This window comes from Meleagris gallopavo, chromosome 2 (assembly GCF_000146605.3).
Source record: "Meleagris gallopavo isolate NT-WF06-2002-E0010 breed Aviagen turkey brand Nicholas breeding stock chromosome 2, Turkey_5.1, whole genome shotgun sequence".
Taxonomy (NCBI): Eukaryota; Metazoa; Chordata; class Aves; order Galliformes; family Phasianidae; genus Meleagris; species Meleagris gallopavo.
The window spans coordinates 78,093,455-78,115,384 of NC_015012.2; the positions used below are offsets into that span (position 1 = coordinate 78,093,455).

The following is a 21,930-nucleotide window of genomic DNA, read 5'->3' on the forward strand; positions in this document are numbered from 1 at the left end:
TATAGGAACTGCTCAACCAACATGCATTATACCTCAAGAAAAAACTCACTTTAAATTCTTAACAGTAAGCTTGTTAAAAAATCTAAAGCAACATTTATCTGTTCCATCTTTTTCATTTATGCAACAATTACTTTAAAAGATCATTAGGATGGAAAACAAGCTGAAGATCTTCACAGAGTATCTATTTCTAAAACACAGATTTGCAAACTGTTGTAGAACTACAGCTCTGTGTTTCCTGTGCACAACCACATTTCTTTCCTGGTTGCATTTCAGCGCAGATCCAATCCAATGAAACAGACTTAACTGTTTTTTCAGAGAGATGCTTTGATTTCACAGCATGACAGCTCAAGTTTTTAAAAAAGGGAAGAAAACACTTAACATTTTGGTTTTGCTTTATCCACAAGGGCTTCTAAAGGATTTGTTAGAAACAACTAAAATCGTGCATAGAAGTTTCTCTTCATATTGATCATGACAACTCATTTCATTTTTTATTCAGAGAAAGCACATCCAAGTAATGTAAAGTACACTGGAAACAAATACTAGAAACACTTCAACTGAAAATCAAACTTTTAAGAAGCAAGATATAACTCCATGTTTAAATAAACAAAAATTAGACTTTAAAAAAAAAACCATAAAATACAAAGTCACTAGTATTTAAATTGCTTTTACCAATAGGTTTTTGGGGTTCTTTTTTGTTTTTTCTTTTAATTAACATACACCATTTCCTTACCTTGCAAATAGTCTCTGTATCCCAGGGTAAGATGGTCCTCAGATCAATAACTTCACAGGACACCCCTAGCTTTTCCTGAGCCATCACAGCAACTTCTTTGATCACATGTACCTGAAAAGGCAATGTATTATTACAAGTAAATATTTCATTTCTGTTTAAGATGTCCTAAATTACACATACTAAATACATACAATGATTTAACGTTACCTGTTTTTTTTAGCAGAAAATGTTTTATTTAGTAGCTTCATCAGTATTTATTTCTCACTTCATTCTTCTAATTTACTCCTTACACTATTCTTTGCATTTCAGCGTTACTTCAAGAAAGGAAAAACAAATTTCAAGAATCACTGAAAACAAAACTGCTACTTGCAAGAAAAGTATCATTCACTGAGCAGTACCAGGCCTCAGTATTTTATTATTCCAGTCAGTTTGGGTTTTAGGATAAGATTTTTCTCAAGGCTGTACCTAAACCAAGATCCAAATATCAGTGATGCATTTTAATACAGAATTTCGTGACATGATGTTGTCAATAAATTCTGGTAGTCCTCATTGTCAGAGGGTTGGAATGTTTCATAATGCAGGTTTGGACTGAGGTATCTCCCTTGAGCAACTGCTAGGCACAGTTCAGGGGATGGAAGCCAAGGACCACCCCCAACAAGAAGTTTCACCTCGGTCAGGGAGACAACAGCATTTAATAATATGGACACGGCGAGATGGCAGTAACTGCCAGGGATCAAAGGGCTGTAGTCAGTGTTACACAGAGCAAAAATCTACACTGAAACAAGATGATTAAAGATTTAACATGAATCTGTATTACACAAATAGGAATAGCTAAACATCAGAGGGCTGCTTAAAAGATAAATCACAATACAAGTATTGTAACAGTAAAAAGAAATAGCTTGCAGTGTTTTTGTTTAAACTTCTAACGCATCAGTGGCTGTAATGGTTAGAGAGTTTTCAGTGTGACACATGGGAAGGATGTTTGTGCCATTACTATGATGCATAAGTGAAAATATTTGTCTAGTTCACAAGGGATAAGGATTAGTTAATGACCATAAAACATTGAGTACAACTGGAGGGGAACTAAAAGCCATTACTGCCCTTCATTAGTAAACTCAGGAAAGCACACATCAGGTAACCTCGCTAGGGCAGCAGCTGCCAAGCAACTACCTAGCATACAAAACCCACAAGAAGAAACATTTTAGTATGTGTGATCACTCTCTGCCTATTGAAATGGATTTGTTGGTTCCGCTGTACATGTAGCCATCAAGTTCCACGTTACGCACACACTCACAACAAAAACTCACTTGCAGAATTCTGATACAAAACATGCTTTATTTTCTGCTTAGCTTAGAGATCATGCTAAGCAGATCTCTATCTCTACACAGAGATACACTCAACAGTTCTTGTATAACGCAACACAGAGCACATCCTCCATGTGATGTACATGCGTATACTTCTGCCAAGAAATCCTGAAAGAGGGAGAAGTTCTATGTAACAGTCCCCCATTCTGTATTACACAGCCACACCCATGGTTAAGTCAGATCCTAAATCCACATTAGGGCTGTACATCAAAACAGTTGCCTGTCTCAACACTCAGCTTACATTTCGCAAGCTCTAAAGCACAGTTCTTTGAAAACATGTCATTCCAAGTCCACTCCATACAACTGTAGGATGTTATTTTAATTGCTTTCGACAGCTTTACCAATAGCCAATACTTAAGTGATCTTTAAAGTATAACATCTTTATGGTTATTTATCATTTCGGTTTTGGGGAGCCTGATGAATATTAAGATTCCATCCAAAAGGAGCAGGCATTATCTAGGAAAAACGTGCACTCACTTTCAAAAGGGAACAAGGATAAACGTATAAACTGTTTTCTGTTGGAGAAATAAGCACAAGTAAAGATATCAAAGTAGTCTATAATAATAACTAGAAGGAATAATCATAGCTATAAAGTTTTCTTGTCCTTTGGCTGCTTGACCTATCACAGGAAAGCAAAGAAGATAACAGATTTCAAACAAAAAGCAAAAAATAACCAACTCCACAGATCAACACTATTGTGATGAAAGTTACAACACTCCCTCCCTCTAACAGTTTCCCAGACACATAATTAAGCCAGGAAAATTGTAATTTGCTAAATTACAGGTTAAAGGCAATTTAAAGACTTTTCTGGTAATTCCAGTCTAGACTAAAATTTGTTTTCTATCATTCTTCAACATGAATGTGTTTGGGTTTTTTGTATGGTTTTGTTCTTACTATTTCTTTTTTTTTAATATTTGAACATCTTAACTGGGGACAAGGGGAGCTGAATCGTATTCTTGACCAGCTTTGAAAATAAACCATCAGAAACCAAACTATCTTTATTTATTTTAATGGTTTTAAATTACCTAAATTTTCTATATATTTCAATTCTCTGCATAAAGGCAACCCCAGACTGACTGCACTATTTTTAAATTCTGCAGTAAAGATCTATACTTTTCTTTCAACATACTTTCAGCTGTCCTTCCCACTGCCTTCCTCAGAGTCCATTCCACCACCACATTCTTAAAAGTGTAACTTTCACAACAGTACATAAATCATCAACCTCCAGCAGAGGTTCCACACTTCTTCCACATTTTCAGTGTCAGCTTCAAAAAAAATGAGTGAAATCTTACGCATTAAAAAGCAGGTTTCACATAAACAGAAATAAAGAGAATCATTAATTCAGCTATGTACTGACAGAACACATACAAAGTTTACTGGATGGCACTTGAAACTGAGTATGAAGTTCAGCTCCTGGCCCTTAATCTGGGCTCTGATGGACAACAATGAGCTTCAAAGAATCTTACTGACCTGTGTGCCCCAAGCAACCAGTGTCACATCACTGCCTTGCCGCAGCACCTCAGCTTGAGACAGAGGAATGTTGTAGGGTTCCACAGGAACTTGTTCCACTGAAAAAAGAAAAAACTAAGTGAAAAATAAGCATTAGATTCTTTTCCTCGTCAGTAATATCCCATAAAAACATACACTAAACTTTTTTCTTGACACTAATGCTATTTAAAGCAATAGACCAAATCACGTTAAGAATTATCCTTTATTTCAGAGGTTTTGCTACAATTAAAAATATTTTAATTATAACGTATTGAATGCATTCACTGTAATGTTTCATTTATCTTGTGTAGCATACAAAAAGATACACAAACACATCATTGTAGCAGTAGATCCAGCTGCTCACCAAGTCAGTGCTATTAGCATCAGATTTCGAAATGGACTTTGCCTTAATGGTTTAAATGGTTTAAAATCTCAAGCAAAGACTGCAGTTGATTTGAGTAAACATCAACATAGCCTTGAAATCACATTTCAATATTCAAAGCACTCTCCTGCTATCTACCAATAATGACACTCCACAGTGAAGTGGTAGGAAAAGCAGCTTTCAGAATCTGCACAGAAACTGTCACAGGAACTTCTGATGATAGCAGTTAAGTGACTCAAATATTTAATTCAGCAAAAATACATTACCATTAAAGTAACTAGGGAAAAACAAACAAAAAAAAACAATAGAATCATAGAATTGCTCAGGTTGGAAATGACCTTCAAGATCATCAAGTCCAACTGCAACCTAACCATATTACCCAAACTCTAACAACCCTCCACTAAATCATGTCTCTGAGCACCACATCCAAACGGTCTTTAAACACAATCCAGGGATGGTGACTCAATCACCTCCCTGGGGAAAAAAACATTTTGCCTTCACTATAACTCTGAAGACGGTTCCACTCAAATTAGTACCCAATTAACAATTTTTAGATGGAAACATCTTAGGAAAAATTAAGCATCTTCTGTTTTCTCTCATTCGTACAGCAGATCCGATGCAAGCAGTTCTTTCCTGACTTGTACATTAGGAAGAAATCTATTTTTAATAAATCAAGTAGTGAATACCTGAATAGTTTTCTAAAATATATATATTTTTTTTTCCCAGACCAGAGATGGTATACAAACACCAAGTGCTAGAGAATCACATAATGGTTTAGGTAGGAAGAAAGCTCCAGGGATCACCTAGTCCAAGACCTGTGCTCACAGCCTTCTCTCACCACAAGCGTGTTGTTCAGGCTCAGTAGGGCTTCCAGCACCTCCACAATTCTCTGGGCAGTCTGTTCCTGTGTTTGGCCACACTTGCAGTTAAAATGTTTTTTCTTATTTTTATGTCACATATATCTCAATGTGAACAGGGACAGTGTAGAAATAGATTCAATATATACAAATGTAAGCTCAGACAACTGACATGAATACAGTTTGGAAAACAGGTGGACTTCTGCACCAGCAGAAGACCTGCATAGCACACACGATACACAGAGCTCCTCTGTGTCATGGTTTCAGCAATTTAGAAAAATTAAATGCAGCATACAATTACAAATTATAATTATCTAATTTCTTATTATGGCTAAACCATTCTTGAATACTTAAATGCTTGTCAAAAAAAACTATAAGGGAAGTCTAGATTTGACAGGATTTTATTCAAATGCCCTTACAAATCTCCTTCCTCCATTAACAGTGATATAAAACAGCACATGAAATTATCCTGTGCATTTTCTTGCATAACAATTAACCAAACCAGGACAACAATGTTTATATGCAGAGCAATACATTCATCTATTACTGAATTTATAAATATTTTAAATCAAGTATTTCAAAACCAGATTTCAAGTAAAGCAATTAACAAAAAGTAGTAATCAGACAAAAAGGACCATCAGACCATCACAGTCTTAAAAGGCTGCACCATCTGTTGCTTTTTTTTTTAAAGAGCAGTCTGAAGCGCAGAAAGAAAACATATGTTTTCTAATCTTACTGTCTTGTCTCTATAACAACCACTGATGCAAGTCATATTTATTTCTACAGCACCAATGTCATATATGGTACAATGAAATGAAAATGAAAAGGTCAAAAAACATCAGAGTAGCTTCTCCACAAGATGTCTAAACCTGATAATGTCAAGGTGACTCATCTCCTTTGATTCATAATCATTACGTGCTCTCGACACTACATACACAGTCTGATAACCACTTATTTATAAATCAGAGCCTCCTTTTGCTTTTGCTTTTTTATTTTTTTTAATTTCAGATATTTTCTCAGCATCTCCAACATTTAGGGGGACATCACCATGGCACTTGTAATAATGTTATAACTTCGTAAGTTAACCAGCAACAGAATTCACTCTGCAGATGTGCATTTCTGTATTTAATTTTGGACTTTTTCTCAGAAATGTTTGCATCCATTTGCTTCTAATTTTATAAAAGGCACATGAATATACGTAAAAACTTCTGTTCCCATTAAGAGTAGCTGGATAAAGACTTTTCCAATGCAAAAGGAAGTAAATCAGGACTAGGAGGAAAGCCATAAGAAGGAATATCCAAACGTGATCAACAAGAAAATGAAAGAAGTTAGTCACAACTGGCCTTGTCACATGGTGGCACTACAAGTTTCAGCCTAGATCACTAAACTGATGTTCTTAAAAATCAAAGGTAATTTCTCTGGAAATCAGACCGTGAGATTACACAGCAACATCATCAGTAAGTTCTTTCAGAAATTACTGAAAACGCTGCGGTTGGTTACAGACCAACATACAAACCCAACTAACCACTATTTCAGCACATTTTCACTCAAGATTTCTATCGTGTGACCCATCTGTGATCATCAGAAGATCCAGCAATTTTTTCACAGATCAATTTCTCATACATGAAAAACCCACTGTGCTCTCAATAGCTGTGTGTATTTTTAATGTGCAGTCATTCATTCCATTATGAAAGTAAATATTTTATTAATGCTGCAGTCTGCAGCTGAGAATTTTAAATATTAAAAACAGTGAAAGAAAGTGCTGTTTTGAAGACATTTGTTTCACTATTCGAAATAGCTGTTAGACAAAATTATACAACATAGGAATGATGAATAACGATGCCTACTGCCATAAGCTGCTCAACCAGACACTCCGCCTATCTCTCCAAATGCAATTTTCTCTTCCTACACTCTCTTGTCCAGTACAGCTTCAGCAGTCCTCAGTAACAACTGCATTGTTACAATTAACACTGATGATACAACATCTTCAATTTACTGTTTTATTACATCATGCATAATGATGTCTGCTAAAACTGAACAAAAAGGTCACTATGACTGAAGCAAAGAAAAATAGCAAAGGCAACCTCATTTCCTGCCAAACAAAATCAGAATTTTCTACACTTTCAGAAATGAAGCATTCAAAAGAAATTTAAAATTTTTAACAACGGTGACTGCATAAAATCATCTCCTCTGTAAAAATAAAAACAATTCTAGCAATTAATTTTAATATTTAGAATTACCAAAAGAACAGCACTTTCACTTCTGTCAAACTTACATTGCTCTATCCCAATAAAGTCTGTGAGGAACTCCATAAATCAGTGTGCTAACTACAGCCAGTTTATCCTTAAATGATTTAAAGTTTTGTTATTCCAAATTCTCTCTGTTAACTGTACAGTCTACACATCACTTATACTTAAACAGACTCAGTCTAGTTTGTATTTCCACCATGCAATTTCATGAGACAATGTCTTTTAGCTCTGTTTCTTCTTTTTTTCTCCAAAACTCAAGACTATACAAAGCATTCCACTTCCAACACCCACTGAACATGAATCTGACTGTAAATATTCATGTTTGTATGCAAATTTTGAAATCTTACTTAGTTTGCAGATTTTCTCTACAAATGCAAGCCCAAACGCAGCTAAAGACAAGATGAGTGCAAATCAAGATTTTTGCTACACTATCAACTTAGCTGTAACTAAGGAAATACATGGGCAAAAATAAATATTGCTTTACTGGAAAATACAGCGCATCCTTACCTGCAGCTCTATAAAGTATTTTAGGTTCAAAGAATATGCATGGATTTTTATCCTCTATGCATGACAGCAGCAATCCTTTGGCCTGAAGAGGACTCCTTGGAATAACAATCTGTAAAAATATTTTTAAATAGTTTATTTCGAGTACAAGCTTCCTCAACAATACACTGACTGCAAAAACAAAGCAATTATTTGCTTTAAATAAAACTCCATAGCTACTAAGTTGCTACAAAGTTCATTAAAATCAGTGCTGCATCACTAACACACACTCCAAGTTTTGAATTTTATTTCATATTTTATTTAATTCATTCTTGAGACTTGAATAGTTTCCTCTTACATCATGTTATAAATACTGTTTTATTCTCCTCAGGTAATACTAACTATAACTAACTTTTTAAGAAGAGCATTTTCAGGTTGAAAGAATAGAAAAAAAAGTTTGATTCAACAAACTATTGAAGTGCTACTTTTTTAAAATTAATGTAGATGGATGACAAAAAAAAGCAGCTGAGTGATCTCAAGTTGTATAGGTGAACTCCTCATAGGAGGATGGAAGAACTTCAGACTTGGTGCAGTAAAGACTGGAAAAGGAATTTTACTTATGGCAGAAGTTTGAAATCTGGTCATTTTGGAGGCCTTAGTAAAGTCTCTAGATGTAAACTGAGCACTCAGAAGGAAAAAAAATATAACTGCTTTGCCAACAGAAGAGTTAATTATGGATGGTCTAAGAGAATATTAATAACAAACAGAAAGTCACCAAACTTCACAGTTTAAATGAAGACAGAAGCCAAGAGAGCTCAATTTCCTCGGAAATTGAGGAATCAGAACAGATAAATTACATCCCATGGAATTCAAATCTGACATACACTGGGGGTCAAAAATACTAGTAAGCATTTTGTAGCTGTGAAGTTATTCAGAACTTCATTTTATAGCGGTGAAGATTCAAAACACAACATAAATCATCTATCTCATCCAATTAACTCAGTAAGTGAATTTTCTAAGCAAGGGAGAAGCAATCTATTTAAATTTCAACAAAACATTTGACAACAGACATGAAAAATTTTCAGACTGATGAATGCTGGCAGTGCAGCTCCTTCAGGACCACTTTTAGGACAGGCTTTTACCTTACTCATTTATGATGCAAACTCAGAATGCAGAAATGAAAACTATTCAAAAGCTCAGAGTCACCACCAGTAAAGAGGATGATATAAAAAAGTTCAGTTCACATTAAAGATGCGACAGACAAAATCAAAGGAAAACTGAATGATACACAGTGGTAAGTCAGCATTTAGAAAGTAAATTTTTGTTACAAATTTAGAACTTGACAGTAGACATTCAGAGAAAGATCTGAATGCATTATTTGCTCAACAGATAACTAGGACACTAGCTTTAGAAGACATCATCATGTAGTGAAGGAAGTATTAGTGTTATTGAAAAAATCACTGCTAGAAATTCAGTTGGAATACTTCATGAGTACATTGTTTTGAAAGAAAATGAATCAAAACAGATGCCAAAAAAATCTCCTTGATAGTTTGATTTGTTTAGTCTAAGAAGAAACAACGACTAAAGGGAAAACAATTGCTCTCTGTGCAATGCATCTGTCCGTTCTCCATGAAAGGAAAGATGAATTGAAGTTTCAAGTTAGAAAGAAATTTCAGCTGGAAATGGAAAGAAAATTTCTATCTGCAATGGCAAAGATCCTGGCACGCTCTTGCAGTTGAATAAAGAGAGTCAGTATTTAAGACAGATGAATGCTCTAAGACATCTCCTCACAATGGTAGACGAAAGAAACAATGATCTAACAATGTCCTCCTCACTTCAACAAACTTTATTCTTAAGTGCTAATGATTACAGTTTCTCCCCTCAACAACCAAGTTTACATAAACCTTCTTCTGCTACTGAAATCTGAATCTCACCTTTTGCTTACCAAGAAGTGTTAAAACCTTCAGTCAGAAACCAGCTACAGAGCTTAGTAAGAGGGCAGTTCTGCAAACCATTCTCCTGTGGGACGTTTCCTGTCCTCTCCAACCTGTAAATCATGGCCTTACTTCCCATGCAAAATATGCACAGATGACAAAGCCTTCACTGAGTTACATTAATATCTACTACTAACATATTGAGAGTTTCAACAGTAATAACTGTTTTAAACATTAACTGTATTAACGAACAGCTTTGCAGAAAAAATCAAAGATGCAACACTGTTTTCACAAAGATACAAAATTCAAAAGAGTACTCCTCCATGCATCCAAAATTAATATATCGTTCCACCAATTCCATAGAATTTAATGTGTTCTTTAACTGAGATGGCAGCAATTAACTGTAACAATGTATCTTAGCACATTACCCAAGGAATTTCCGCTTTGGGTTCCTTTAGGCTCTTCAGCAACTTTTAATTCCCTACAGTCCCTAAGGCTTCTTCCAAACCCCAGTGCCCACCACTTTTTCCCAGTAGTACCTGCAAGCCATAAACCAACATATTTGCCCCCATTAATGCATCCTTGCATCTCATCCTTGGTATAGCTAAGATATACAGATTAAGATATTGACCTGAAAGGGTCAGAAGAAAATAAAAAGGAAAAAACAAAAAGAAGAATCAAAGACAAAAGAAAATGAAATCATCGAGCATAATAAAATAAAATTTTGACTAACTTATTCAGAAGACTAAACTCAGTAGTATTAGACTGCACTGAATTAGAAAGGGTTTTAACCAACACAAAATCTCAGCACTTAGTTAGTTCGATATGAAGATTTGAGATTGACAAAGAAGGCCAGCAGATAGACCTGATGTCAGTATCTTAATCATAAAACTATTTTATTCTTCTACATCATAATAAACTACTCACGTTTTTTTCAAAAAGCTCAAGAAACTTTCAGAATCAAATACCTGGCAAGAGACTCTGTAGTTTACTTATCTATATTGCTGAATATTTTCAAGTTTAGTATAAGAACACCTCAAAGTCCTTAAAAATATCCAAACATGAAGATGTATTCCTCTTTTTCAAGGATCATGAAATACAATGCAAATAACATACAATAAAACGTGAACGATGTAAGCTCTTATTTACAAGTAGGATAAATGCTTATAGCCTCCCTGTACAAGAGTAATATCTGACATTTCAGTACACCAATACCATATTAAGGAGTAGTTTAAACAAAAGATAAACAATGAACATGTGTCTTCCACATACAAATACTGTTTTTGTTCAAGTCCATCCCATTAATCAAGCTATGATTCATCCCTTAATGGGTTGGATGTCAGTTAATCCAAATGTACAAGTCCACGGACATTAAATTTACTCAGAAAGAATGGGCTTTACTCAGAATTTACTCAGGAAGCTGCCAAAGAATGTTTTCTTAATCCCAGATGACCAGATTCCCCCACTCCATCTTCACTAAGAACCACATCTAAATGCTAAGAAGCTTTACTTTCAAGAAATGCCACTTTCCCACACAGAAAGCTTGCCCCAAGGTATCATTCACATAATCATAGAACAGTTGAGGTTAGATGGGCCCTCTGGATCCACCTGGCACAGTACCCTGCTCAAAACCAAAAAAGGTTGTCCAGGATCACTTTAATATGGCTTTTGAATATCCTCAAGGAAGGAGATTCTACAGCCTTTTTAGGCAACCAGGGCTCAGTCACCCGCACAGTTAAATAAGCGCTTCCTGGTATTTCAGACTGAACCTCCTGCGTTTCAGTTTCAGTGCAACTAATAGCTCTTGTTTTTTCACTGTCATTTATATACATGAATTTTATAAATCACTTAAGGACACATGTAGGAAAAAAAAAAAGGAAAGCACTATTCATAAGTTTTTAATTTCTGTGGTATGTTGGCGACACTGAGCAAATGTAAAATGTATGCTTTTAGTGCAAAAAGCAAACACAATGCTATACCTGCTAAAGGTTGTTTCAATTATGACTATAAATTCTCCAACTCTTAACACAGTTTAAGCTTTATTAATGGAAAGATTCTAACATAGTTCTTAATTAGCACATTCAGATGTTCTGCTGTGTACATTGTTTTCCATTCTCCCTTCCCTGCCTGCACTCAGACTCATTAGTCTGATTAGTCAGGTTCACCCACAATCAATCTTTGTAACATAAGAATTACTGTACCTTTATCCCTGGACAGTGAGCAAAAAAAGCTTCTGGACTTTGAGAGTGATACAGCGCACCATGTCCCACACAACCCCAGGGGGCTCTGATAGTGAGGTTTCCGCAATTAAACAGATCTCCTGAGCGGTAACGATACTTTGCTGCTTCATTAACAATCTGAGGAAAAAAGAAAAAGTAATATCCAGTCCAATACCTCTAGTTACATATCATTAAACCTCTATAATACATAAGATACATCTATATCATCTACTCCATGCATAGAATTCAGAGGACTAAACTAGCTGCAAAAGACTCCTTTAATTATATTGAAAGGTAAACATTTTCCAAGGCAAGTGAGTTGGTAGTTTAGTGGGTTCAAGTTAAACACTCATTTATGAGCAGCTTGCGGAAGTCGCGCTGATCGCCAGCACTCGTTCTTGTGGGAGACTTCAATTTCCCTGATATACGTTGGAAATATAATATAACACATCCTACAGAGGAAGCAGTCCAAGAAGTTTCTAGAGTGTGTGGAAGATAGCTTCCTCAAGCAGCTGGTAGGAGACCCTACCAGGGGTGATGCCCTGCTAGACCTGCTCTTCACTAACAGAGAAGGTGTGAGATGTGAAGGCTGGGGACTGTCTTGGGCAGAGCAACCATGAAATTGTTGAATTCTCTATTTTTGGAGATGTCAGAAGGGTGACTAACAAAACTGCTATCTTGGACTTCAAGAGGGTGGACTTTGACTCCCTTGGGAGTCGCTCCTTAAGGGTAAAGGGTCCAGGAAGCCTGGATGCTTCTCATGATGGAAATCTTAAAGGTACACTAACAGGCTGTTCCTGAATGCCATAAGGTGAGCCGTAGGGGAAGAAGACCAATGTGGATGAGCCGAGAAATGTTGAGACTCTGGAAGAAAAAGAGAGTCTTTTGGAAGAAAGGACAGGCTACTTGGGGAGATTACAAGGAAGTTGCTAAGGTATGCAGGGAGGAAGTTAGAAGGGCAAAAGCCCAACTTGAACTCAGATTGGCCACTGCAATAAGAGAGAATAAGAAATCCTATTATAAATATATCAACAGTAAGAGAAGAACCAGGGAGAGTTTCCATCCTTTACTTGATGCAGCGGGGAATGTGACCACTGAGGTCCTCCAACGCCTTCTTTATATCTGTCTTTAATAGGCAGGTCAGTTATCCTCAGGGCACTTTACACCCTGATCTGGAAGTCTGGGATGCTACACAGATACACCCCCGGTGATTCAGGTGGAGACGGTTAGAGAGCTCCTCCTCCATCTGGACTGTCACAAGTCCATGGGACTGGACAGGCTTCATCCTAGGGTGCTGAGGGAGCTGGCAGGGGTGATTGCTGAGCTGCTGTTGGCCATCTACCAGTGCTCCTCATTATCTAGAGAGGTCCCAGAGGATTGGAGACTTGGCAATGTGACTCCCATCTACAAGAAAGGCCATAAGGAGGATCCGGGGAACTACAGGCTTGTCAGCCTGATCTCAGTACCAGGAAGGTTATGGAGTAAATCATCTTAGGTGAGATCACACAACATGTGTGTGGCATCCAGGGGATCAGGCCCAGCCAGCATGGGTTCATGAAAGGCAGGTCATGCTTGACCAACCTCATCTCTTCTACGACTGGGCGACCAGACTGATAGATGAGGGAAGGGCAGTTGATGTAGTCTACTTAGACTTCAGCAAAGCCTTTAACACGGTCTCTCACAATATTCTTCTGGGGAAACTGGCTGCCAGTGGCCTGCACCAGTATATTCTTCATTGGGTAAGGAACTGGCTAGAGGGCTGTGCCCAACAGGTAATGGTTAAGGGAGCTAAGTCCAGCTGGTGATCCATTACAAGTGGTGTCCTCCAGGGGTCGGTAATGGGGCTCATCTTGTTTAATATCTTTATTGATGACCTAGATGAAGGGAGTGAGTATACCCTCAATAAGTTTGCAGATAATACCAAGTTGGGAGGTAGCGTCGATCTGTCTGAGGGTAGGAAGGCCATTCAGAGGGATCTAGATAAGCTGGATCACTGGGCTAAGGTGAATAGGATGAGGTTCAACAAGGCCAAGTGTCGGGTCCTGCACTTTGGTCGCAACAACCCCAAGCAGCGTTATAGGCTTGGGGATGAGTGGCTGGATGATTGTGTAGAGGAAAGGGACCTGGGGGTGTTGGTTGACTCTCGGCTGAACATGAGCCAACAGTGTGCCCAGGTGGCCAAGAGGGCCAACGGCATCCTGGCCTGCATTAGAAATAGTGCGGCCAGCAGGATCAGAGAGGTAATCATCCCTCTGTACTTAGCACTGTTGAGGCGACACCTTGAGTATTGTGTTCAGTTTTGGGCCCCTCACTACAAGAAAGACATTGAGGCCCTGGAACGTGTCCAGAGAAGGGCAATCAAACTGGTGAGTGGTCTGGAGCACAAGTCTTATGAGGAGTGGCTGAGGGAGCTGGGATTGTTTAGTCTGGAGAAGAGGAGGCTCAGGGGAGACCTCATTGCACTCTAGAACTTCCTGAAGGGAGGTTGTGATGAGAGGGGTTTGGCCTCTTCTCCCAGGCAACAAACAGGACCCAAGGAAATGGCCACAAGTTGTACCAGAGGAGGTTTAGGTTAGACATAAGGAAGAACTTATTCCCTCAGAGAGTGGTCAGGCACTGGAATGGCTACCCAGGGAGGTGGTGGAGTCGCCGTCCCCGGCAGTGTTCAAGAGGCATCTGGATGAGGATCTACGAGATATTGTTTAGAGGCTTCTGGTAACAATGGTAATGGGAGGACTGTTGGACTAGATGATTTTGCAGGTCATTTCCAGCCTTGTGATTTTATGATTCTATGAATCTATGATTCTATGAAGAGTAGTCATATAGCCCAGTTGTTTCCCCATTCCCAGAAGACAGTCAGCTCAGTTCAAATTCACAGTTTTTCCTGTTGACAAATAGTTGGCCTGCAATCACACAAAGAAGTAAGAGATGGTGTTGGGACAACACAGCTGGGGAATTTAAGGCAGTTTAAACTAATTTACATTATTTAATCAGCATTCAACCTGAGACTGGTACCTTCCTGTTTACACAGGGCATGCATAAATATTAGTATTGCAGCCATGGCTATTTTTGCATAAAGCACATATTCAGATCAAGTATTAATGCTAACAAAAGAATATTTAAAACAAATTCACAAAACAACTTTTTTACTTCATTCAAAATTATTGGTACTAACCTGATCAAATGCTGGAAAAATGTAATCTGCAAACTGAATTTCTGCAATGGCTGTAGCACCTGCAACAGCAACTCCAATACCAAATCCAACAATTCCTTGCTCACACAAAGGGGTATTAAAAACTCTGTCTTTGCCTGTAAAACAAGAACAATTCCTTTAATGCACCAGTTGTAAGTGGAAAACCTAGCACCAGAAATATTCAAGTTAAATTGTCTGCAATTGAGCATATTGCTCTTTAGGTAGGCTTTTTATGTGTATCAATCATGAACATTCATTACAGATACAGGTATCTGCAGTCATTCAAAGGAAGACAAGGGTTAGGGTTAGATGTAAGTTAAGAACAGCTTAAGTAATTTACAATATTCTTATTAGCACTTCGAGGAAAATAAGTTGTTCCAATAACGCGCAAATGAACGTGTGTGGTCATGTTTACACAGGAGGAATAAACACTCGCAAACATTAAGAAAGTTACAACAGAGAAAAAGTATTGTTACTTCAACTGTTTTTTTTTCTAGACAATCAAAATTATCTGTCCATCCTCAAACATACATGGCCCTACACGCGCCATCTATCTCCAGTATGCTGTCTTTTCCCACCACTCCCCGTAAGCAGATCCCAGCCTAACCAGTTTTTTAATTAAAGAAAGACTGCATTTCCTAAAGAATTTGGTTCACCAGTAGGAATCACAGAACCATAGAATTATGGAATCATAGAATTGCTCAGGTAGGAAAAGACCTTCAAGATCATCAAGTCCAACCACAACCTAACCATACTACCCTAACTCCAACTACCCTCCGCTAAATCACGTCCCTGAGCACCACATCCAAATGGTCTTTGAAAACATCCAAGGATGGTGACCCAATCACCTCCCTGGGGAGCCTATTCCAGTGCTTAAAACCCTTTCTGTAAAGAAGTTTTTCCCGATATCCAACCTAAACTTGCCCTGGTGCAACTTGAGGCCATTTCCCCTCATGCTGTCACTTGTCACCAGTGAGAAGAGCCCAATCCCGCACTCGCTGTAGGCATCTTTCAGATATTGCAAGAGAGCAATAAGGTCTCTCCTCAGCCTCCTCTTCCCCAGACTAAACAGTCCCAGTTACTCCAGTCTCTCCTGGATATTCTCCAAGCCCTTCACAAGCCCACGTGCCTTTCTTTGGACCTGCTCCAGCACCTCCATGTCCTTTCTGTACTGAGGTGCCCAAAACCTCCAGGTGAGGCCTCACCAGTGCTGAGTACAGGGGCAGGATGACTTCCCCAGTCCTGCTCACCACACCATTCCTGATACAAGCCAGGATATCATTGGCCTTCTTGGCCACCTGGGCACACTGCTGGCTCATATTCAGCCAACTGTCCATTAGTACACCAAGTCCCTTTCCATCAGGTAGCTTTCCAGCCACTAAAACAAACTCATTTAAGGCAAGTAAAAAAGAATGCCAGCCAACAATACTAAAATGTTAGTAGTGTCAGTGAGGCTACGTAAGTCATCACAAGTCTGAATGCCTAGCACAATTGCAGGACATATTACAGTTTGACAGGCAAGACAGAAAAAATATTTTCAAGCACCTGTTGCTTTTTTTGTTGGTTTGTTTTGTTTTTTTTTTTCCCCTGGAGGGAAGCATTGTTTTCTGAACTTCCATGACTTCCACTCATTCTTTAAAAATGAGTGTTTGTATCAAACCCCTGTGACCTACAGTAATTTTAAGATATGAGCACACTGGGCCACTTTTTGTTTAGAAATTAATTTCCAAGAAACTTCAAGATTTCATTTCTTAGGACTTAGAAGAATTGACATTCCTGGGAGACACAAAAATGTTACCATAGCTAAATCAGCAATTAAGACTGAATTCCAGATTAACAAAATCATTGCATAGCTTTTGAGATAAGTTCTTTGTTGTCACTATGCCAAATAGTCACTGAATATTATCCTGATCAACTCCTGAATCACATCACCCTGCAGATCTTAGAACAGTTTACAAGTAGATAAACCAGCTCTCACTTCCAAAATATATGAGCAAACTAACCCAAGTAATTTCCAGATGTGAGTCAACTGTACTTCATTTCACATGTCCTGAAAAAAAATAATCCTTACAGGTATCATGTTTAAAAGTTCTTCAGACCAAAAATGATGCAGAAAGTCAGAATGGCAGTAACTTCACAGCACTGACATTTACTGTTGCTGGGCATTTATCTTATCAGTGTGCCTCAATAAAACATCAAGCCTCCATATTCCTATTCTTCCTTTACATGTACTACCAGCATCATTGCATAAAAATAGCCCCAAACCAAACAGATTCCCATAAAAAGAGTAGGAAATTCACACATGGAAAAGATCTTAAAAAAAAAACGTTGTTTGTTTTTATTGCCCTTGCAATTAAATTATACTAATTTCAGACAGATATCAATCATTGGTTTTATTGCCAAGAAATTTATCAAGAAGAAAAAATGGTTTGAAAAGCTTCAAAAGGGGATTATGTCTACCCTTAGAAACTGACAATAGGGACAGTTTAAGTCACATCCCTACTTTCCTTTTCACATGCAAAAAAAGGAATTTTGGCACTAAGGGCAATTTAGCAGAATGCAGAATCAGTAGATCAGTGAACTAACACGTAAGACAGAGAAAGAAAGAAATACCATGGAAAGACAAAAGAAACCCTATAACACCGCCATAGAATGATTTTTAAATTAGAGCAACCACATGCTGCTGCCCCTGAACCCAGAGGACAGCTGTATGCATCCCGCAGGGTCTCCCTCTGCTGAGGGGCACCACAGCCTTCCCCTCTCCTAATGTGCAACAGGCCTCCGCTGCAGGTGTCTGTACCACTGGTAGCAGCCTAAGCAATCCAAGTCTCCATTTAGCACCTGTATTTTTATTTTTCAGGGCCTATAGCCAGTATAATCCAATGAACAGCCGGTTTTCTTCAGCCAAAGAATTTTAGCCAGGAAAAAGGAGCATAAAGCACCCATGAAAACGTGTGTACCTGTCCCAGACTTCACCACCACTTGGGCCTGTGAGGAAGCCCTTCTCTTCAATGATGAATGTAATGTTTGCTTTTCTTAATTATTTTTTTAATCATTTTGTCTCAAATTTATAACGTGTGAACATCATATTACATGTGTCTGCTTCATAGACATTTACAGGCAGTTAAAGCATTTCACCTCATTTGCTCACATGGTATTCTGATTGTATACAAGCAAATGTATTTTTTTAAATTTACAACACTTAATAGAGTCCTGAAAACCAGTAGCAGCATAAGGGAAGGTTAGGTTTGCATTTCAATTTGTTTCTCTTGGATGTGCTGGTCCATTTGGTCACAATTCTTCCCTCTCAGGCAGAGCACTGGAAGCCAGATGTATTATAGATAGAAAAGTAAAACAAGCCAGCAATGCTTACTGTCATATAAGAAAACAAATGGATTGTTGAGAATTGCCCAGAAACAGTCAAATAATACTAAGCTTACCTGATCTTACTCTTTTAAGAACAGATTTTTCAGAGTAAGCTGAAATAGTTTTGTGCATTGGTCCTATAAATAACTGTAATATCATCATGCAAAAAGAATTAAGTGGACTTGAACAATCTTACAAAATTAGTTTTTGAGCAGTCATTTATATGAACTTCAAAAATAATTGTTTAATATCATTTTTAGGTAGATGAATGAATTAGAAGTATTTTACAATCACGACACTAACATTCCCCTCTGTGATTCAGAATATAAAAGACACCCTAATGAAACTCCTGAAAAAGTTTTGGGATTAAATTAGAGGCAGCATGATGCTATAGATGGGTACAATAAAATAAATGATATGAGAATCAGTGAAAGAAAACATAAAATATACCACAACAGTTATACTATAATCAGTTTGAAGTACCTAATTGGAACTTTCAGAAGTAAAGGTGTAACCCTGAGGTACTACAGCTTGAAACAGTAAAGACATTCAGGTAATTCTCACTATATGAGATTCATAACTTAGGAATTAATTTTAGATGTATAACAATTATAAGGACCCCTCTTTCAACCAAAGCCTAAAGTATGCCTTTTCTACTCATTAGATGGGAAAACAAGTCTTGGATATGGCTTCATTATGATCTTGTTTTACATAAAAGCTAGACTTTCAGAACAGAAGATATACACATTATCATATAAAGCAAATTTCCTGAACACTAGAAATGTTAGGGTATGTTTTTAGCCTCTTATTTGTATTTACACAATCTGAAAACCATTAATAAAAGGAATACCAAATATAAAACATTGAAAACTAAAAGCTTATATATGTTTACATACTTTTCAAAATGTGGGAAGGAAGTCTGTTTTGATGGAGTTATTCATATCAGCCTTTGGAAACCATTCACTCAGCTGAACTTTAACTCAAGACTAATAATCCAGAGATACTTTATCTTTCCATACTTCGCTTCCGTATCAACGAAGAAATACTTCCCAAAACATGCCTTTCACATCAGCAAAGCAGCTCAAAACAAGCAATACAAACTCAGATTTTCATTACCATGGATGGAAGGAAGTGACACCTCTGCCTTATCTGAGCCCTCATGCATCAGCCTCTGGGGAGACGTTCCACTTTCATTCAGCCTGCCCAGCTTTCTCATCATCCCTACTTTCAGCCATCTGAACAAGCTGATGTTCTTCTCCATGCAGTGAATTAAACATATGTCACATACAGACCTACATGGAACGTAGATGATTCTCCTTATGTCTCCACCTCAGGAATTCAGAAAGAGGGTTAGATGCACATTAAGAAAGTGAATAAATACATCACCTAGTAAGGTAAATCTGAAAAGATTAAAAACTGAGAAAAAAAAGTAGCAGCTGATTGATTTTTTTTAATTATTATTCAGTTCTTTCATCCACCTGTGAACTGCTTTTATTTGAATAAAACAAGATTGGTCTCTGACATCTTCTGAAAAAAAAGAACCTCACCAGTGCTTAAACTGTCACTGACACTTTGCCTAAGAGGCAACAGATTTAACTCAGTCTTACAATCATTTCCTGCTCCAAAAGGAAAAAGTTCATAGCAACCTAACAGAACACATGTTTACAGGCATATGTAATCGATTATTATGCATTAATGTTTTGGCCTGCTTCTTCTTTATTTATTCCAAGCTGTCAGGAAAAAACTATTTCAGCTTTCAATATCTACAATGGGTGAAACGTTTCTGTTTTAATTTATCTCTAAAAATGAGTTATTCAAACAATATGAAATGTCCTATGTACTAACACATGACCCAAGGCTCCAACTCCAGAGCCTTTTGCTCTGTAAGAGCATATGTTCAAATATTTGAGTGATTTGTGTAGTACTGGTTAGTTTCTTAAGGACACTTTTCTTTTGGGTATTTCTACATCACTCACGTTAAAAAAAGGCATCTTAAAAAAAAAAAAAACATTAATACTGGGTTGTTTTAATAATAAAATTATTAGCAATTTATCTAGGCAACATTTTATTTGCCCTGTGAACTCAGGAGCTTCAATTAAAAATCTATATTACAAGTCAAACAGAAGAGTCCAACAAGCTAAATATATTCTAAAGCTAAATATATATCCCACAACCCAGGATGAATGTAAAATCCATTTGAATTTTGGTTAATTAGCAGGTAATCCCATAACAGTATTCCAGCTCTTCCCTTAAACCAACAAGTCAGGACATGGCATCTAGATATAACTAAATAAAAAAAAGAAAAAAAAAAGAAAAAAAAAAACAATTTAAGAAAACTGCAAGAGACAGAAATCCAGGTCAGAAAGGAGACCTGCATGCACTGAACTACATTTTCTGCTCTCTCTTCTGTTGCTGCAGAATCTGCTATAACACTACTTTGCAAAAAAAGATCCCGACATCTTCCATATGAAAGCTTTATAGCAGTCAAATGACTGCTTGGTTTCACTTGTTTCACAGGATTCTCAGAAAAGATTAAATTAAGAAATAAATAAATAAATAAATCTATACTTCTGAAGCACTGATCACCAGAGTGTTGCCCAAAGGAAAGGACACCTATTCTGACAGGTAGCTGTGAAGAACAGGAATTCCTCACAGGTTTATCCAGATTTCTTTTGTTCCATTCAGAAGAGTAGTTCAGGTAAACTGGAAATTATAAGAAAAATACCCCTTCAGCTGCTAAGTCTTCCCTAATTACTATTTCTGAAGCATTTATACATATAAACAGACCTGAATATGTGAAGTAGCAACAGCTCAAAGCATTCTCAGCATGATGTTCCCTTGCTCAACACGGTACATTTTATTTCCAAGTGCTCCATATACTCCAATTGTGCTTCTACCTCTCCCCTAAGAGTCCCTTAGGAGAAAAGAGTATGTATTCAATTTCCATTTAATCATCATTCTCAAAGAATCTCAATAATATCAGAGTCAGGAGAACTACTGGAGCACAAAAAAAAATGTTAGCATGGATGAAGAGCAAGCCTCTCCATGACCTTATTCTTATAACCTTATACAACTCTTAAATTCTTATGGTCTGTGCAGTTAGTGAGTTGCAGGTGTGGAAAGAAAGGATACTTACTTTCTAGTAAAACCTTGAAGTTGTTTCTAACATGAAGTAACATTAAGCATTTACTTAACTGCCAGGCTTGTGGCTCTCTGGGTGAGGGAAGACCTGGGAAATTTGTTTATTTACAGCTCTGCCTACTGACAGAACATAAGATAAACTTACTTTTCTTGCCCTCTCCTCCATGCTAGATTTCCTATCATCTAAGAAAAACTAGCATCCCCACAAGAGCTAAAGAGTAAAGCATAAATGATAAAATGTGTTACCTAATTTTCTCCCTTTCTCAGCAGGCAAGTGGGAACAGAAGAGGTCAGGAGAGGCTAATGCAAAGCTTTTGCATTAACTTGAAATGGCCAGTAAATTTGTATGTCGTTTAATCCTTCCATACTAGAAAAACAGACAAGCAATTGCATAGAAGTTCTCTTCAGGAGCTCGGTGATATGCGAAACAGATGCAAAAAGGAAAAATAATTATTTAAGGAAAACAATTCACTCTGATGTTAGACAAATGCTCAAACAAGCTACCCAGAACAGTTATACAAGCT

General features: G+C 37.4%; 1 protein-coding gene across 1 annotated transcript in view; it reads right to left on the reverse strand.

Annotated features, from left to right (window-relative positions):
• Nucleotides 1-21,930, reverse strand: part of BCKDHB (branched chain keto acid dehydrogenase E1 subunit beta) — a 106,711-nt gene that overhangs the window by 70,032 nt on the left and 14,749 nt on the right. Inside the window, exons 4-8 of the mRNA XM_010707698.1 lie at nt 14,882-15,015; nt 11,689-11,844; nt 7,578-7,686; nt 3,565-3,662; nt 731-841 (exon numbers count right to left, since the gene is read on the reverse strand). Coding sequence (XP_010706000.1) covers nt 731-841; nt 3,565-3,662; nt 7,578-7,686; nt 11,689-11,844; nt 14,882-15,015 — 608 coding nt within the window. The remainder of the gene's footprint in view (nt 1-730; nt 842-3,564; nt 3,663-7,577; nt 7,687-11,688; nt 11,845-14,881; nt 15,016-21,930) is intronic.